At 45.9% G+C, this 16,685-nt stretch overlaps 1 protein-coding gene across 1 annotated transcript in view; it reads right to left on the bottom strand.

Annotated features, from left to right (window-relative positions):
- pcca (propionyl-CoA carboxylase subunit alpha) overlaps nt 1–16,685 on the bottom strand; it is a 75,307-nt gene that overhangs the window by 33,031 nt on the left and 25,591 nt on the right. The window contains exons 10-17 of the mRNA XM_063212042.1: nt 15,783–15,885; nt 14,307–14,401; nt 13,114–13,264; nt 6,955–7,098; nt 5,007–5,081; nt 2,962–3,030; nt 2,708–2,783; nt 1,602–1,815 (exon numbers count right to left, since the gene is read on the bottom strand). Of these exons, the coding sequence (XP_063068112.1) occupies nt 1,602–1,815; nt 2,708–2,783; nt 2,962–3,030; nt 5,007–5,081; nt 6,955–7,098; nt 13,114–13,264; nt 14,307–14,401; nt 15,783–15,885 (927 nt within the window). The remainder of the gene's footprint in view (nt 1–1,601; nt 1,816–2,707; nt 2,784–2,961; nt 3,031–5,006; nt 5,082–6,954; nt 7,099–13,113; nt 13,265–14,306; nt 14,402–15,782; nt 15,886–16,685) is intronic.

The following is a 16,685-nucleotide window of genomic DNA, read 5'->3' as shown; positions in this document are numbered from 1 at the left end:
TGACAAGCAAGACAGCACAGCACAGGGCAGAGCAGGCTGGGAATAGAGGACACACGAGCCCACAGCAGCAGCAGAAACAGTAGGAGAGGAACAGGCAGCACTTAGTCCAATTACACAAACACACAGCCGTGCCGACACAGCTGAAATAACAAGGCAGGCAGCGCGCTGACTGAGCTGAGGCGCTAGCTACTGAAGTGGAGTGGTGGAGTGAGGTGAGGTAAGGGGTCCCTTTATGGCAACCCAAAGCACTGGCAACGGCTAGTAGAGGAAATGCAGTGTCTCTAATCACTGGTCAGGGCTTTACTTAAAGTAGAAGGGAAATCCAGGGTCCCAAAACACTAGTTAGGGCTTCAAGTTGAGTGGAAATCTCCCAAATCCTTCGGGAGTTGAGCTAACTGACAAAACTTCATGCAGTTGTTGTTCCATTTCTATTTTTTACAACGACAGGCTAGTAAGAGTTTCCATGCTAGACGAGATGACATAAAATGGCTTAATGCTTTCTGTGACGATACAGAGACTCCCCATTGTAGTTGCAACTGCATATAAAAATAGACTCCCAATAGTGGGGAAAAGAGTTAATCCCATTAACATACATATTCAGCACCAGTAGATCTGATTGGTTCATGTAATGCTTATCTTTCAAAGGGGCTCCAGGTAGGATTAAAAGTTTAATTAAGCATGGTCCCGAGTCAGCCTATGCTTATGCGAGTCATTAGTAAGTGAACGATGGCTATCGCAACCACTTCAACGGTCTGATGTCAGAAAACCCCACATGCAACTTTTGACAGCATCGGACCGAACGAGTGTCGTGAGAAACACTTTTCAATTGAAACATCGCTATTCAGATTTGTATCAACTGCTGGCATTCCGTGATGAAAAATAGTCTCAGAGCGAGTTTATTTGAACAGCATTTTTCCATTACGGTGTAGATTTTGAGACAGGCATGCCACGGGCACCACGCAAATGACGTCATCCTAAGTTAAGTAATCAAAATGTCTCCCACCTAGGTGTTAATGACAATGGTCAATCCTCCACACATTCTCTCTGCACCAAAGCTCATCTGAAGGCAATTTCAGGCTAGATCATTATTCCAATCCTCCCTCCACAAGCTCACTTTAATAAAACTATTCAGATCCTGTAAACCGTCGGTTCCAGTATACATTTTCATTCAAAACTGATGGAAATGTCTCATGACGTCAATAATGGGCATGTTCACCATACATCCAATCCTCCACCTTATCGCTCTAAACTCATCTAAAGGCGAATTCACGACAGATCATAATTCCATCTTCCGCCTTTGTTTGAAGAAAAACAAATAGGATGTATTACAATGTACTGTCCCACCCCATCAAGCAAAATCTAAATCTATGCCAACCTACCCCTACTATACTACATCTCAGCTCATCCAATTTCCCCCGTCTCTCTTTCCACCCTAGCTCACCTGAGTTCAACTGTTTTCAACTGACTTCCATCAGTGACATTCCCCCTCCATCCCCCACCCGACTAGTTTTTTAGGATAAATTAAGGCGAGAGGTGGAGATGGATTTGGAACATGATATTTTGATGACACTTAAATGTTCAGGTGGGTGCTCGATGCTCACCTGAGGTCCCCGAGGAACTTCTGTGAGCGCAGCTGGGCGGCCAGGTAGAGCGAGGCTCCGGCGGCCAGCAGCTCGCGCTGCTCTGGGGCCGTCAGCGGGTGACCTTTGAACCCCTCGGGGTAGACCTCGGGCAGGAAGTTGGTGGTGATGTTGCCGGAGATGAAGCGCGGGTTCACGATGATCTCCCGCAGCAGGGGAATGTTGTGGGTCACACCTGAACGACGACACGGGAAGGGAAAAAAAGAAGAAGATAGAAATGCTTTTCAATATAGTAGAATTTGAACAGTTTGAATTCATGTGTGAACAGGGCTCTAAATTAACTTTTTTCATCACCAGTCAAAATGGCTAGTAGATGTTAATCTTACTAGCCAAACACACTCACTAATGGGTCAAATAGGCTAGTAAGTTGGTATTTTCTACCAGCCAAACTGAAATTTCACCAGCATTGGACCAGTTGGCTGGTGTTAATTTAGAGCCCTGTGTGTGAATATAGCATGTCCTTGTGTCTACATTGCAGCAGGGCAATGTTGTGGATCACACCTGCTGACAACATAGGAAGGACAGAGAGAGGGGCGATCAGAGAGAAAAAAATGCTTTTGAATGTTGCAGAAATAAAACCGTTTGAATGCGTGTTTGAATGCGATTTCTAATGTCTATATTGCAGCAGGGAAATCTGTGGAGGTTCACATCAGTGGACACCAAAGGAATTAGGGAAACAAAGGGGAAAATACTACTTTCTGGAGCCCCATTTGAACAATTTGTATGCATCAATGTATGAGAATGGGGTGTGTCTGTGTGTCTGTGTGTCTGTGTGTCTGTGTGTCTGTGTGTCTGTGTGTCTGTGTGTCTGTGTGTCTGTGTGTCTGTGTGTCTGTGTGTCTGTGTGTCTGTGTCTTTGCATTTGAAACTTCCTAGGATAGCTTTCACTCCACTACCCCGTTCACAATACGATTTTCTTCTCTCCCCAGGGGTTCATAATGTTCAAATAGATGTTTTTTTAATTATTGAATGTGTGTGTGTGTGTGTGTGTGTGTGTGTGTGTGTGTGTGTGTGTGTGTGTGTGTGTGTGTGTGTGTGTGTGTGTGTGTAGTTGACCTCCACCACACCTCTGATGACGTAGTTATCCAGTGCTGCCTCCATCCTCTTCAAGGCTTCTTCTCGCGTTTTGCCGTACGTCACCAGCTAAAGAGAGACCAGGAAAAAACAACAGAGAAAAACGAATTAAGATATTTTACGCAAACAGACTTTAAGCTATACATTAATACACCACAGGGGGAAATGTATTAAATCAAAAAACTACATCTACTGCATTCATCCACCACATTTCTCAGCTATGACAGAGCCCCACCTCTCCACCTACCTTAGAGATCATAGGGTCATAATAGATACTGATGTCACTGCCCTCCTCAATTCCACTGTCAACTCGCACCTGCACAGAGGAAGAGAAGCATTCACATTCAAAGACTTACATTTTGGAAAATGTCAACTCAAGCCTGTGCAGAGGAGGGCAAACAGTCATATTCAGACTTTCGGTAAATACTGAAAATGTCAACTTGACTTTTTGGGCAGATGTAGACGCACTTTATTAACGCAAGTTGTGACGGAGCAAAAACACCCTGCTGCAAGGTGTGTCCAGCAGAGCACGCAGCGCAAAAAAATGAGATGTAACATCAAAAAAGAACAGCAACATTTACATTGACACTGTGCACAGAGCAACCATTTACACTGTTTTATACAACACTTCAATATTGACAAAGGAACACTGAGGTGTAGCAATGCAAATACAAGCTGCCTTGAAAATGAGAGTCGAGTTGAACTTGAGGAGAAGAGAAGAGAGGAGCTTTAAAGAAAATAAATATTTATCCATGGTAAAAATGTTAAGAGCTAAAAAAAGAACCTCTAACGAGACAATTGCTAATGTGCACAGCACAGCATTGCAAAGCCTCGCCTTGCTGCTTTATGCTCTTTGTTTTTTCCTCTTTTTGACATTTCTCTGCATTGTCCTCTGGGGTTTCGCTGCTCTCACAAAAAAGGCCTTTTTATGCTTTAGGAGAAAAAAAAACTTGAAAAGAAAAGAAAAATATCATGTGGAAAAAAAACTACTGCAAGCTACTACCACTGCTGCTAGCACACCACCATCATCCACTGTTCTTCTTCTCCCCTGCTTGCTACTCACTTCACTCACTCGCATTGTGAAAAGAGGTAGCAAATCATGCAGAGGCTTCATGGCGCGCACTCCCTGCCAAAAACCACCGCTCCATAAAACACTGCATCCATCTCCACAGCAGAATGACAAAGAGGTCCTTGGGAGGGGGGTGCATCATCAGCACGTGAAGGATGAGCTGCGTATGTGGTAGGCAGGGAAGCTAAGAGGAGGGGGGGGACAAAGGGGTCACTTTTCCCAGGCCCAGCGAGAGTGGGGCCGTGGGGACAGATTTTGGTCCCTTCCCTACATACCGGGTACATTGTATGTATTGGTTTGGGAGGGGCGGGGGTGTTCAGATGACTTTGTCCTGGGCCCAGTCAAAGCTGTCAGCAGATCAGTGTGTGTGTGTGTGTGTGTGTGTGTGTGTGTGTGTGTGTGTGTGTGTGTGTGTGTGTGTGTGTGTGTGTGTGTGTGTGTGTGTGTGTGTGTGTGTGTGTGTGTGTGTACGTGCTGTGCGCTTGGCTTGGTGCCCTGCGATACGCATGGTATCCTGCTCCGCAAGTAATGGTGGAGCAGAGGTAATGGCAGAGGTCTGCAGTCAGCTGTGGAAATCAGGGGGCATTGAATTGAATAAGTGACTGCACTTCCTATATTGATCCCCAGAGCTGTCACCATCACTTAGCACTGCCAAGCGGGAGGGGCAGGAGGGCAGGCGGGATGGCAGGCAGTCAGGGGGGCAAGTGTGCAAACTTAGACACAGACACGCACGCACGCACGCACGCACCCTTGATATTTGAAGCTGTGGGGTGTAGGCCTACAAATCCATACACACACACACACACACCCTAACAAATGTGCGCACACACAGGCATACAGTCAGAGTCTGTCAATAGCGTGTGTGTGTGTGCGTAAATTCACATTGGGCATGGGCGCAATGTACAGTGTATGTGTGTGTGTGTCTGTGTCTGTGTCTGTGTGTGTGTGTGTGTGTGTCTGTGTGTCTGTGTGTCTGTGTGTCTGTGTGTCTGTGTGTCTGTGTCTGTGTGTGTGTGTGTGTGTGTGTGTGTGTGTGTGTGTGTCTGTGTGTGTGTGTGTGTGTGTGTCTGTGTGTGTGTGTGTGTGTGTGTGTGTGTGTGTGTGTGTGTGTGTGTGTGTGTGTGTGTGTGTGTGTGTGTGTGTGTGTGTGTGTGTGTGTGTGTGTGTGTGTGTGTGTGTGTGTGTGTGTGTGCGTGTGTGTGCGTGTGTGTGTGTGTACTCACGTTGGGCAGGTTGAGAGGCTCCTGGTACTGAGACAGTCTCCCGATAGAGGGCAGTCCAAAGGACTTGTATGGGTCCTGCAGAGGGACAAAAGACAGGAAACATTAAGGCCACATATAAAAAGAGCCCACAGGAAACAGGGGTCAGAGCTAGCTTACTGCCACGGGCACTAACTTAATTACCCCCCCTCAGGTTAACGAGGGGACCCCCCCCACTCCACAACCCCTCACCCATCCCCACCCTCTCTATTCATCTGTCCCTCGCCTCTACAGCTAGTTAAGACCAGCGCCTTCCTCACAGTATTCAAGAATGTGACAATAACATACAAATCAATGCAATGCATGGGATGCCTTCACTGAAGTGAGAGTTTGTTGTAATCTCATTGTGAATGCGTATAGTGTAAATTGTTCATGCGAATATTGGCAATAAAAGGCATTCTATTCTATTCTACTGTACTACACAGAAAAGGAAGAAAGCAGTCGCACACAAGAGCTGAATGCAAAATCAAAAACTGTATTAAACAAAGCCGAAAAAAGTAAATAAAATAGTAAATAACCGTCCGCTCGTGCGCGACTCCTTTCTTCCTTTTCGTCATACTACCCTTGGAATTACGCACCGAGCGAAACGCTCAGGAAAAGACATTGACGCGGACGCCACCCCACCATTAAAGTGCCGGTATGCTTGCTGCAAGATACGCGAGCGCGTGCACGATTCGTTCATGAACGCGTTAACATGCGTATTTAATGTCAATTTCGCGCATGTTGGACACGGCAGCCAAATGCGTGCGTCAGGTGCAATATCTTCAAACTCGCTGGGGGCGATCGTAAGATAGACTTACGCATGTGCTTGATATGAAAACGACAATGGCAGCAACTTTAAGGAGCGTCTCGTTGAGTTTGTCCGAAATTTCCAACATTTGTGATCATACTTCCTTGTTGCACTTTGAAAAAGGAGCATGCACATACAGGAGTAGTAGCACGTAGCAGTATTCTTTCCTTGCCCAGGGAGCCCCTCTTTTTGTTTTGTTGTTTTCCTTGCCATCTGTGTTCCCAATTTCCGCATCCCAATGCTGCGTGCTCTCTGCCCCCTGGATGATACCGCCAGTATTTTGCGTCTTGGTCAACTGCTTTTGAAGCAAGCATGTGCTGTCGGTTGCTCGCGGTGACGCGCGTAATTTACAGCTCGCAGCAAGCATACCGGCACCTTTACTGTCCAACACAGGGCATAACACATACACACTATTCAAAAAAGTTTTAGAAATATCAAGGCACTCATCTTCTTTGTAATAAAATGCCTTTATTTTGTTGGGCATAGCATGAGTAAAATACTTTATTTTAATCATGCTATGTCCAACAAAATAAAGGCATTTTAATTACAAAGAAGATGAGTGCCTTGGTATTTCTAAAACTTTTTTGAAATCAACCAAGCCTGTCACCAAAGAGCACCATCTTAAAAAAACTAGACAGTTCCAGGAAGCACTCCAACTGGACTTCATTCTGATACACACTATTCAGTATTCACTATTCAATCATGTTACTGAATGTGAACTTGTGAATATCTATAACTTGAATTCAGCCCACTGTCTCATTCCAGAGTTCCGCCACCATGCACGAGATCTTTGTCACTCTTGCATTGATGTTTATCAATGAGTCATGGTTTGGCGTGCACTAGACTGTGTGTTAAGGTATTATATTTGGCAGTCACTGTTCTGATAATAGCTATTGACTCAGGGTTAAGTGTTCTTTTTAAGTGTATGGATTGAGTAAAACTATCTACTCTCCACATTCTCTTGGTGTGCTTAGTTCACTGGCCTGGTATTCCACAGAGCCTGTGCTCATATTCAGTGCGTGCGTGTGCGTGTGCGTGTGCGTGTGCGTGCGTGCGTGCGTGCGTGCGTGCGTGCGTGCGTGCGTGTGTGTGTGTGTGTGTGTCCTATGCCTAATCCAGTACCTCTGCGTAGACTCTGCTCTCGATGGCCCAGCCATTGATGGGGATGTCCTCCTGCTTGTGTGAGAGGGGGTATCCCTTGGCAACGCGGATCATCTGCTGCACCAGGTCCAGCCCTGTGATGCACTCAGTGATGGGGTGCTCCACCTGCAGGCAGGGAGGGGAACAGAGAGGGGAGGGAGGGTTACTAATGTACATAGATATGAACACGAAATGATTTGTTCAGCCAAAGAGAGTAGAGTAGAGTAGAAGACCTGCAGTTAGGAGACCTTTGGAGGCTTTAGGTTGACGATAAATGGAGTTCCCTTGGCACTGTAAATAGCAAATCTTATGCAAGCCGTCACCAAATGCCACAGAAAGAGAAGAAGAAGAAGGGGACCCCCTTCTGCCCCCTTCAGCCTTTTGGCATGGCCCAATCCTGGGCACCGCCAGGGGATGTTCACTCGCGGAACCAGCTACTAGCCACAAATGGCTAACCCTAATCCGAACAAGTGCAAAATGAATGGGTGTCAATGGAGTTTTCTACTATTATAATTTTTGTGAATTTTTATTTTTTTTTGCCCTGAAATATTAATATTCAGTTCAGAGCTAGAAATAATAAGACCTAGTTTGAGTAGAGTTTTGATTATTTTGCGCAACTAGATTATTGGGACACAAAGCTTAATATTTATGAGGCCAAACCCATAAACATTAGCGGGATGCTAGCGAGTACAGGTCGAAATCTTCTTTCCTGCTGTAAAAATCAGGGGGTCAGGATTTGGCTGATTAGCTTCGCCGATTAGCAAGGCACTTCCTCGTCGCAATTCCGCCGCCACTTCGCTCAAAGAGGGTGGCCGCAATTGATGGGTGCGCGAGTTTAGTGTGGGGCACACATACCTATACAGGTGTGTGGTTGGGCACCTCTATGTATCCAATGCCCGTCTTCCATATATCTTTCTGGTCAATCGTAGGTCAGTCATTAACGTGGCACGTAATTGGCTGAGTAAACTGGTGGCGGAAACGACTCCAGCTTTGAAGCTGAAAAATTTGTTCAATTTTGGCTGAATTCACTAGCCTAGCATTTAACATTGAAATGGCTGGAGGCGGGACTTATTCACTCTCTCCAGTTCTTCGACTACCTCCATGGTAAAACTAGACACCTGAAAGATTTGACAATACAGCCTATTATTAAACACCAGCCATAGTGCTAACCAGGAATATTTTGTTGATGAGATTTGTGACTGGAAATTGCAGTAGCAATGTATTTCTCATATGGGCTCCCTTTTCCATTCCATACATTTTCTCACATGAGAGACTTACCGATGCTCGCCAACTAGTGGACACTCAATAGGAACTGCAGTATGCATGCAAAGCTAACTGGCTACAATGGGAACCAATCAGACTGAATCTTCTCCCTGTATTCTAATTTCTCTGGCACCGCCGCGTTAGGCCGGTATAATGATATTTGCATAGATGTTACCGCCACCTACAGGACAATGTGCGTAGTAACTCGTCACCGATTGGTGGCAGCAATAAGCCAGCTAAGCATGGCGGCGATCTGACCTCAGCCATTCGTTTCAATACAAGGGAGTGGTCAATGTGTCATCTAGTGTTCATATCGATGAGTTATGTGTACTGTATACTGATCTGCACTCAGTGATTAGGTGCTCCACCTGCAGGCAGGGAGGGGAAGGGCAGTTAGCTAGGAGGAGAATGATATCCTACATATAGGCCCATGTCTTATAAGTAGCTGATATAGGCAGTACCAGAGAGGATCTAAGGGTATTACGAGAGACTCCATTCGCCACTTTTCCGGGTGGTGCTGTGCTCTAGGGGCGCCAACGGAGGAGTGCAGGCTCCATTCAGAATCAATGGGCTGCGCTCTTGACAGTGCCCCCTGGGTGAACTGCAGGCGTGGGTCGACTAGTGAGTGGGGAGGCTGTACGTAAACCGGCTGTGGCAGTACTTACCTGGCCTCCCGGAGAAGGTTGGGCGGGGGACAGGTATTGCAATCTGCTCGTTTGTCGGTGTGTCCACCCGCAGTGCTTTTGCTCGTCTGCGGGTGCCACCAAACACACATCACATGCATCTAGCATTGGGAAGGGGGCCAGGCCACAACACAGGCCTACCTAAAACTCCCCATCAGAGTGCAAAGGGTTAACAAACTGACCACAGTTGTTGTTCAGAAGGACCTCGTCACCAATGACTGGCATGTAGTCTGTAGGCCAGACTGGCAATTAAGAGTTTCCCAACCACTTGCTGCGTCCAGCTGCCTCCAGTGTTACTTTTAACCTCCATCCAAGGCACCCACTGAGGAGGCCACTCCAGCTGGGCCTCTCCCCTGAACGGAAGGGCCTTAAGCAGGCAGTCTGATGGACAGCCCTCCCTCAGTAACCAACCAGCCACCCAGAGGCGACCTAAAAGCAGGGCATCTGGCCTGCAAAAGGCAAAAGGCATTTGCAAAAGGCATTTGAATCTGCACAGATTATCGTCAAATCAACGTGAAAAGACGCCCAACGCCATCGACTCAACATCCCTTTGATATCTAGGGTTCTCTCGCTCGCTGTCTCGGTGGGACTGTCCCCTGAGCGGAAGGGCCAAAGGCGGACATCTCTCCCTCACTACACCCCTCTGCCTCCCCTCTCTAGCCATCTCTCCCTCTCAAAGCGGGCAGTCTGTTGGACACCTGTCCCTCACTACACTACACTCCTCCGCGCGCGCGCTCTCTCTCTCTCTCTCTCTCTCCCTCTCTCTCTCTCTCTCTCTGCGGGCTGTCTGATGGACACCTCTCCCTCACTATACCCCTCTGCCTCCCCTCTTTAGCTCTCTCTCTCTCTCTCTAGCCATCTCTCTCTCTCTCTCTCTCTCTCTCTCTCTCTCTCTCTGCGGGCTGTCTGATGGACACCTCTCCCTCACTATACCCCTCTGCCTCCCCTCTCTAGCCATCTCTCTCTTTCTTTCTCTCTCTCTCTCTCTCTCTCTCTCTCTCTCTCTCTCTCTCTCTCTCCTCTCTCTCTCTCTCTCTCTCTCTCTCTCTCTCTCTCTCTCTCTCTCTCTCTCTCTCTCTCTCTCTCTCTCTCTCTCTCTCTCTCTCTCGCCATCTCTCTCTCTCTCTCTCTCCTAAAGCAGGCTGTCTGATAGACACCTCTGCCTCGCTACACTCCTCTCTTTCTCTCTCTAGCAGAAGTGCCTGAAGTGGGCTGCCTCTAGGTAGATAGTAGGTAGGTAGTCTCTCTCTCGCTCTCCCTCTTGCTCTCTCTCTCCCTCCGTCTCTCTCTCTCTCTCTCTCTCCCTCTCTGGGAGGTCTGCCCTAATGAGCCCATGTGCTGGGCTGCTTTCATCTTTGCAGTTCACTGGCTCTTCTGGCCCAGCTGTCTTCTCTCTCTCTCTCTCTCTCTCTCTCTCTCTCTCTCTCTCTCTCTCTCCCTTCATCAGTCTCCTCTATTTCCCTTCTTTTGCCTATTCGTCCGGATTCTCTATCCCCCTCTTTCCTTACCTTCATCAGTCGACTCTATCAGTCACTCTCTCTCAACACATTCACTACCAAGTCGCGTAAAAAACATCTACAAAGCCAAAACTCCTACAAAGTAAGGATCTGGATATTTCATCATCTGTGCATTTTATTCACAGTATTTGAGTTTTATTATAGCGAATCAAACCACTTCCTGATCACGTCATGTCACGTCACCATTTACTTCCTAGAGCATCAAAACATGTCCCGTTAGCTAGCCTGTTCCTAAACATATGATGGAAGGATAAGGAGTTTTGCTGTCATCAAGATAGGTGTAAAATGGAAGGTTGTAATGAAAAACAGCATGCAACACAGCAGGAAGTAACCTAATTTTGGGTGAGTACTTTGGCACGTCTACTTTTATCTACAGAACGAAAACTGCCAGTCAAGTGGCATTAGCTAGCTAGCATTTCAGATGATGTGGCTCTGAACAATAGCCTGACCAGGTGATTTTTGCATCGAAATAGTTTAGTTGGATCTACTGGAGTTGTTCTTCGGGCATGACAATGCATTTAGACCCACAATTTAAAGTCTGAGAGTCAGAGCGCACCCCCGTGACAAAAAAGGTTTTATCTCAGTTTGAATGTTGAAAATCGCTATTTTTACCTAAACCAGTGCTCGCTTTAAGTGAAATAACTTCTGAAAGGAATAAGCTAGAAACGAACCGTAACAATTTACAGACAGCTGAGTTTCGGGCTTTCGAGCAAGCCCTGACATGTGTCTGTGGGTTGAAGACAAAATATTAGGTGGCTGTTCAAATAATGACAAAAAATTATGAAATTGGCTGGGAGTCTACAGCTAAATTCCAAAAAACGGCTGGTATAGAATGTGTTAAGCTTTATCTGCCTGTCCCTCTGCTTCTTAGGGGTGTGTTCAAACTATCTGTATCTGGATATACCGTCACGGGCCTGTCCACGATACGCGTATTGTATCGGAGGTGTCAGTATCGATATTTCATTTAATGGCATAAATTGAATTTTGAATGCCACACAGCAACTGCCAGACCTATAGTTGTGTTAAGGCAGTCTTTTACATTCACTACAGTGTAACTGTTGCTCTAGTGGAAAAAGTAACATTTGGTCCTTCTTGTCTATTTTCTTAAAAATGTAAAAAAAAATGTATAAAAACAAAAAACGTAGGTCTAAAATATTGCGATACGCATTACTGTATCAGGATACACATGTATCAGGATACGTATTGTATCGTGACCCCTGTATCGGGATGCGTATCGTTTCGGGAGGTGGTTGGCAATACCCACCCCTACTGCCTCCCTCCTTTTTCCCTCCACTACCTTGGTCTTTCATCTCTGCAGTTTCACGAGCTCTGTTGGACCAGCTATGTCCTCCATCCCTCTTTTTCGCTCTCTCTTGTTCTCCCTTTATTTGTCTGTCCATTTGTATCTCTCTAGCGCCTCCTTTTTTCCTTCAGTAAATTGGTCTTTCACCTCTACAGTTTTCTCTCTCTCTCTCTCTCTCTCTCTCTCTCTCTCTCATCACACATCTACACGCATCTCTCTCTCCCTTTCTCTCTATTTTCCCTTCCCATCCTTTATTCTCTTCATCCCTCGTTTCCCCTCAGTGCCATGAAGGCTTTTTACGACTGCCTGTTCAAACACTGCCTCTGGCCATGTCACAACCACTGTGTGTGTGTGTGTGTGTGTGTGTGTGTGTGTGTGTGTGTGTGTGTGTGTGTGTGTGTGTGTGTGTGTGTGTGTGTGTGTGTGTGTGTGTGTGTGTGTGTGTGTGTGTGTGTGTGTGTGTGTGTGTGTACTGCTGCCGTCACCGCTGTCATCTGCATCCGTTTATTTTTGTCCCTCCAATGTGCCACGCTGGTCAGCATATGTTCACTGCCACTGGTGGGCAGGCCTATTCATTTCAAATGCCACTGTGTTTCTGTTTTTCACTCATGTTATGTGAATGTCAAAATGCATTCAGGACAGTTGAGCTTTCTTTCCTGCCAAAAAGAGAGGCTGACACACGCATAACTTGACATAAGTATAGTCCTGGAAGTCAGAATGGAGCAAATATACAAACACACACAGAATCGTTTTGCCCTCGCCATCTCTGATCACAAGCTGAGCCATGGATCATTGCATGAACATGGGATACAATCTGGGTGTTGTCTACCACAAAGTCCCTTCCCATAAGTCCCTCCATTTGGCGGTCATCTTGACTACACCTGTCAATCAATCAAACTGCATGGCGAAGGCAAACCGATTAGGTTTGAGCAGTCGTAAAAGCTTACGCCTGCACTTGCGAGATGATTGGATCAATGACAGTGCAGCTCGGCAAGCAATTGACTCTTGCTGCCGGAAAGGTGGGATGTGTGTGAGCACATGCCATATTGGTGCTATGAATCGCTCCCTTCCATTTGTATGGACACTTTCTTCCGTGTTTCGTCTGATGTAGAGGACTGCCTCTGCCTACCTAGCCAGGCCACGACCTCCAAGTGACGCAACACTTTCTACATTGCTTCTAGTCATGCCAAGAGCAATGCAAATATAATTTCTGATTTCCCGAAAAATGAGGAACTCCACCCACTTTGTCTAACACCAGTCAACCAGTAGCAAACTTAAGGAGGCGGGTCAACCATGCCATTTGGGAAACATTAATTGTTATGCTCTTGGTCAGACCAAGTCTTGAAGAGTCGATGCCAATCAGGCTACAGCCTACCTGCAGTCGTGTGTTCATCTCCAGAAAGTAGAAGTTCTTCTTTGAGTCCACCAGGAACTCCACCGTGCCGGCCGAGGAGTACTGCACCGCCTTGGCCAACGCCACCGCCTGCTCGCCCATCGCACGACGCGTCTCAGGGTCCAGGAACATACTGCAGGAGGAGAGTGGGAGGAGGAAAAAGAGCAGGATAAGGAGGAGGTGGAAAAAGAGCAGGATAAGGAGGAGGATATAGAGGAGGATAAGGAAGATATGATGGAGGAGGAGGAGGAGGAAGAGGAGGAAGAGGAGGAAGAGGAGGTGGAGGTGGGAGAGGAGGAGGAAGAGGATGAAGAGCAGGAAATGGAATAGGAAAATAAGTAGGGAGAGGTGAAGGAAAAGGGGGATCATGAAGAAAAGGATGATGAAGAAGAGGAGAAATAATAAAATGAATGGTAAGGAAGAGGAGGTGGATTACAAAAATGAGTAGAAGGAGGAAGAGAAACGAGGAAGAAGAGGAGGAGAGACGAGGAGAGACAAGCATCCTGTGCTCTAGGCCCATTCTGATTTGTGTACAAAATAAGTGGATATCAAATTCAGAAAAATAGCATTTCTCAATGTCATCAGATTGCAAGTTAATCTTTTTTTTACATTCTACTGCTGTGAGCGCAAAATGTCTTATTGTCAAATATACTGTGCGTTTAGCCTGAGAGAGGCCCATGGGACGTAAACACTGCCAAACAGTCTGTCAAAGAGTAAAGTTGTTTCCGTTTGAGTATTAACTTTGTATTGAATGCACCTAAAGCCCCTCTGTCAGTCTGAAATATCAGAGACAGATTCATAATACGCCATGAAATAATTTAGCCTGAATGGTGTGGGTGTGCTGGTTTACGCACCAATTACACTGGAAGACAAAGTGCTTACCAGTAATGACCCAGGTTCATACAGTAGGGTACAACAACTTTGTCATCACAGTTCACTTTGGAAAAAAAAAAAAAACGTCCTCAATTTCTGAATGCTCTCACTTTCGGTGTGAACACGTTAGGCAGTATAAGATGTTCGGTTCTCAGTTGGCCTTTACATTGCTAAGAGAGGAGGTATGCAGACCTTCTGGTTTCTCCTCTGGACGGAGCATTCAGACCATTTATTATAAATGTAACTATTATTATTTTACTGTTCAAATGGAACATCTAACACTAGTGTGGAGGTGTACATACCTGGGTGCCTCCTCCACCACCTTCTGGTTTCTCCTCTGGATGGAACACTCCCTCTCATTCAGCCACAGGGCATTGCCATGCTTATCTGCCAAGACCTAACAATGACAATAATGCAGGAAACACATTTTAACATTTTACAAAATAAATATGCAGCTCTTCATTTTAAGGTTCACGTTAGCCATTAACACATGCCTTACTGCCTGTATAAGTGACTTAAAAAGACATCAGGGCAGTCATGGGTGAGTGGTTAGGGCGTCAGACTTGCATCCCAGAGGTTGCCGGTTCGACTCCCGACCCACCAGGTTGGTGGGGGGAGTAATCAACCAGTGCTCTCCCCCATCCTCCTCCATGACTGAGGTACTCTGAGCATGGTACCGTTCCGCCGCACTGCTCCCCATGGGGCGCCACTGAGGGCTGCCCCCTTGCACGGGTGAGGCATAAATGCAATTTCGTTGTGTGCAGTGTGCAGTGTTCACTTGAGTGCTGTGTCACAATGACAATGGGAGTTGGAGTTTCCCAATGGGCTTTCACTTTTTCACTTTTCACATGTCTTAACCCATTGTGTCCTGGAGACACATATACGCTGCATTCAGGTTTTTGAGATTGGAGTTGTTGTGGAGTAAGTTAGAGCTGAATGAACACATTCTAAGGCAAAACGAGGGTCCTAGCTTTTAAATGCGACTCATTTCATGTTTGTATGTGCTTCGGAGGCTGCGATATTTAGGATTTAGGCAGAGGGCATCCTTTCCCAAAAAGGGCTTAAGACAAAATGGGTTAAGCAAAGTCAATCATTTGTTTTGCGTGTATTCAGAAATTTCTTGTTCACAGCCAAGTCTGTATAATTCATATAATCATGGATGGCCTAGCAAGCCCTGAACACATGTATTCCAACTGACTAATACAGACAGCCACCAGAAATTAGTGGCCAACATCTGAACCCAATTCTAATGAATTATTTGTGTTATTTAGAAGCGCCTTTCTAAACAGAGCGCTATTAGAACAACATAAAAAATATGATAAAACGTGTTGCCAGAAGGCATTGCCATGCTTGTCAGACGGGATCTGATAATAGTAATGCATAATACATAAAATACATAATACATTTTATTTAGAAGGACCTTTTAAAAAAACTCAAGGACACAAGCACAAAGATAGTACAACATTCAGCTGCGTAGTATAATTTTGATCGTCAGCCAAGACCTGCCCTTGACAGACCCACCCACCACATACAGCACCCAGTTTTAAAAACAAACAAAGAAACAACACAAAAAAAACAAATGTTAATCATGTAAGATATCCAGGATTACAAATAGCTATCTATCTTACATAAAAAAGAAACAAATAAAACAAGAGTTTTTTGTAAAAAAAAAAAAAAAAAAAGAAAGAAAAAAGAACATGAAGTCACTTAAAACTAAAATCCGTTGGCGGCTGGCCATGGCGACTGTAAATCGGTAGGGGGTCAGCCTGGTATCTAACCTGGATCTCGATGTGTCTGGGATTATCAACAAACTTCTCGATCAGGAGACGGTCGTCCCCAAAGCTGGATGCCGCCTCTTGTGAAGATAACCGGAAGCCTTCCCTGCAGGAGACACACAGGAAAAGGGGGAAGTGGGAGGATTTAGACTTACAGCGTAGTTCAAAGGGGTTTAGTTGCAAGCAACTTGACTTTTTCTAGAAGCTTTAAGACATTTCGTTTGTCATCCAAGGATCTTCCAAACTACAAGTCCATATGCTTAGAACTAAAGAATTTTGGTATAACATGACCTGGATGAGAGTGAGAACTTTCAGACATCGAAGCAGACTCTCATCCCGGAGAGTGATTCAGATTTGTTGACAAAGTTGCTTACAGCTACACCATTTTGAATAACATGACTCGATGAATGAGAATCTTCAGAAATATTTAAATGTAGTTACTTTTTTTTGAAAGCGTACTTACTTGCAGCTTCCTAACAAAAAAGTAACATAAAATTTTCTTTTCACTTGATAACATAAAATAGGTCAAATATTCATTTCACATGTATGCTTATACCCATACACAGTAAATGTAGTTCACTGTTGCACAACTTGTTAACAAAAAAGTATGGATGTATGGACAATGATATATGATGGAAGCAAGAGGTCACTAGTGCCCCTTGAACTTCAGTGGATATCAGATAAGCAGATTAACGAGACTCACACCGTCAGTCTGACCTTTATCAGATGACACTTTGAAGTCACACACACACACGCGCGCGCGCACGCACGCACGCACGCACGCACGCACGCACGCACGCACGCACGCACGCACGCACGCACGCACGCACGCACGCACGCACGCACGCACGCACGCACGCACGCACGCACGCACGCACGCACGCACGCACGCACGCACGCACGCAC

The sequence above is a fragment of the Engraulis encrasicolus genome, chromosome 12 (assembly GCF_034702125.1).
Source record: "Engraulis encrasicolus isolate BLACKSEA-1 chromosome 12, IST_EnEncr_1.0, whole genome shotgun sequence".
Taxonomy (NCBI): Eukaryota; Metazoa; Chordata; class Actinopteri; order Clupeiformes; family Engraulidae; genus Engraulis; species Engraulis encrasicolus.
This window is presented reverse-complemented; position numbering and strand designations above follow the sequence as displayed.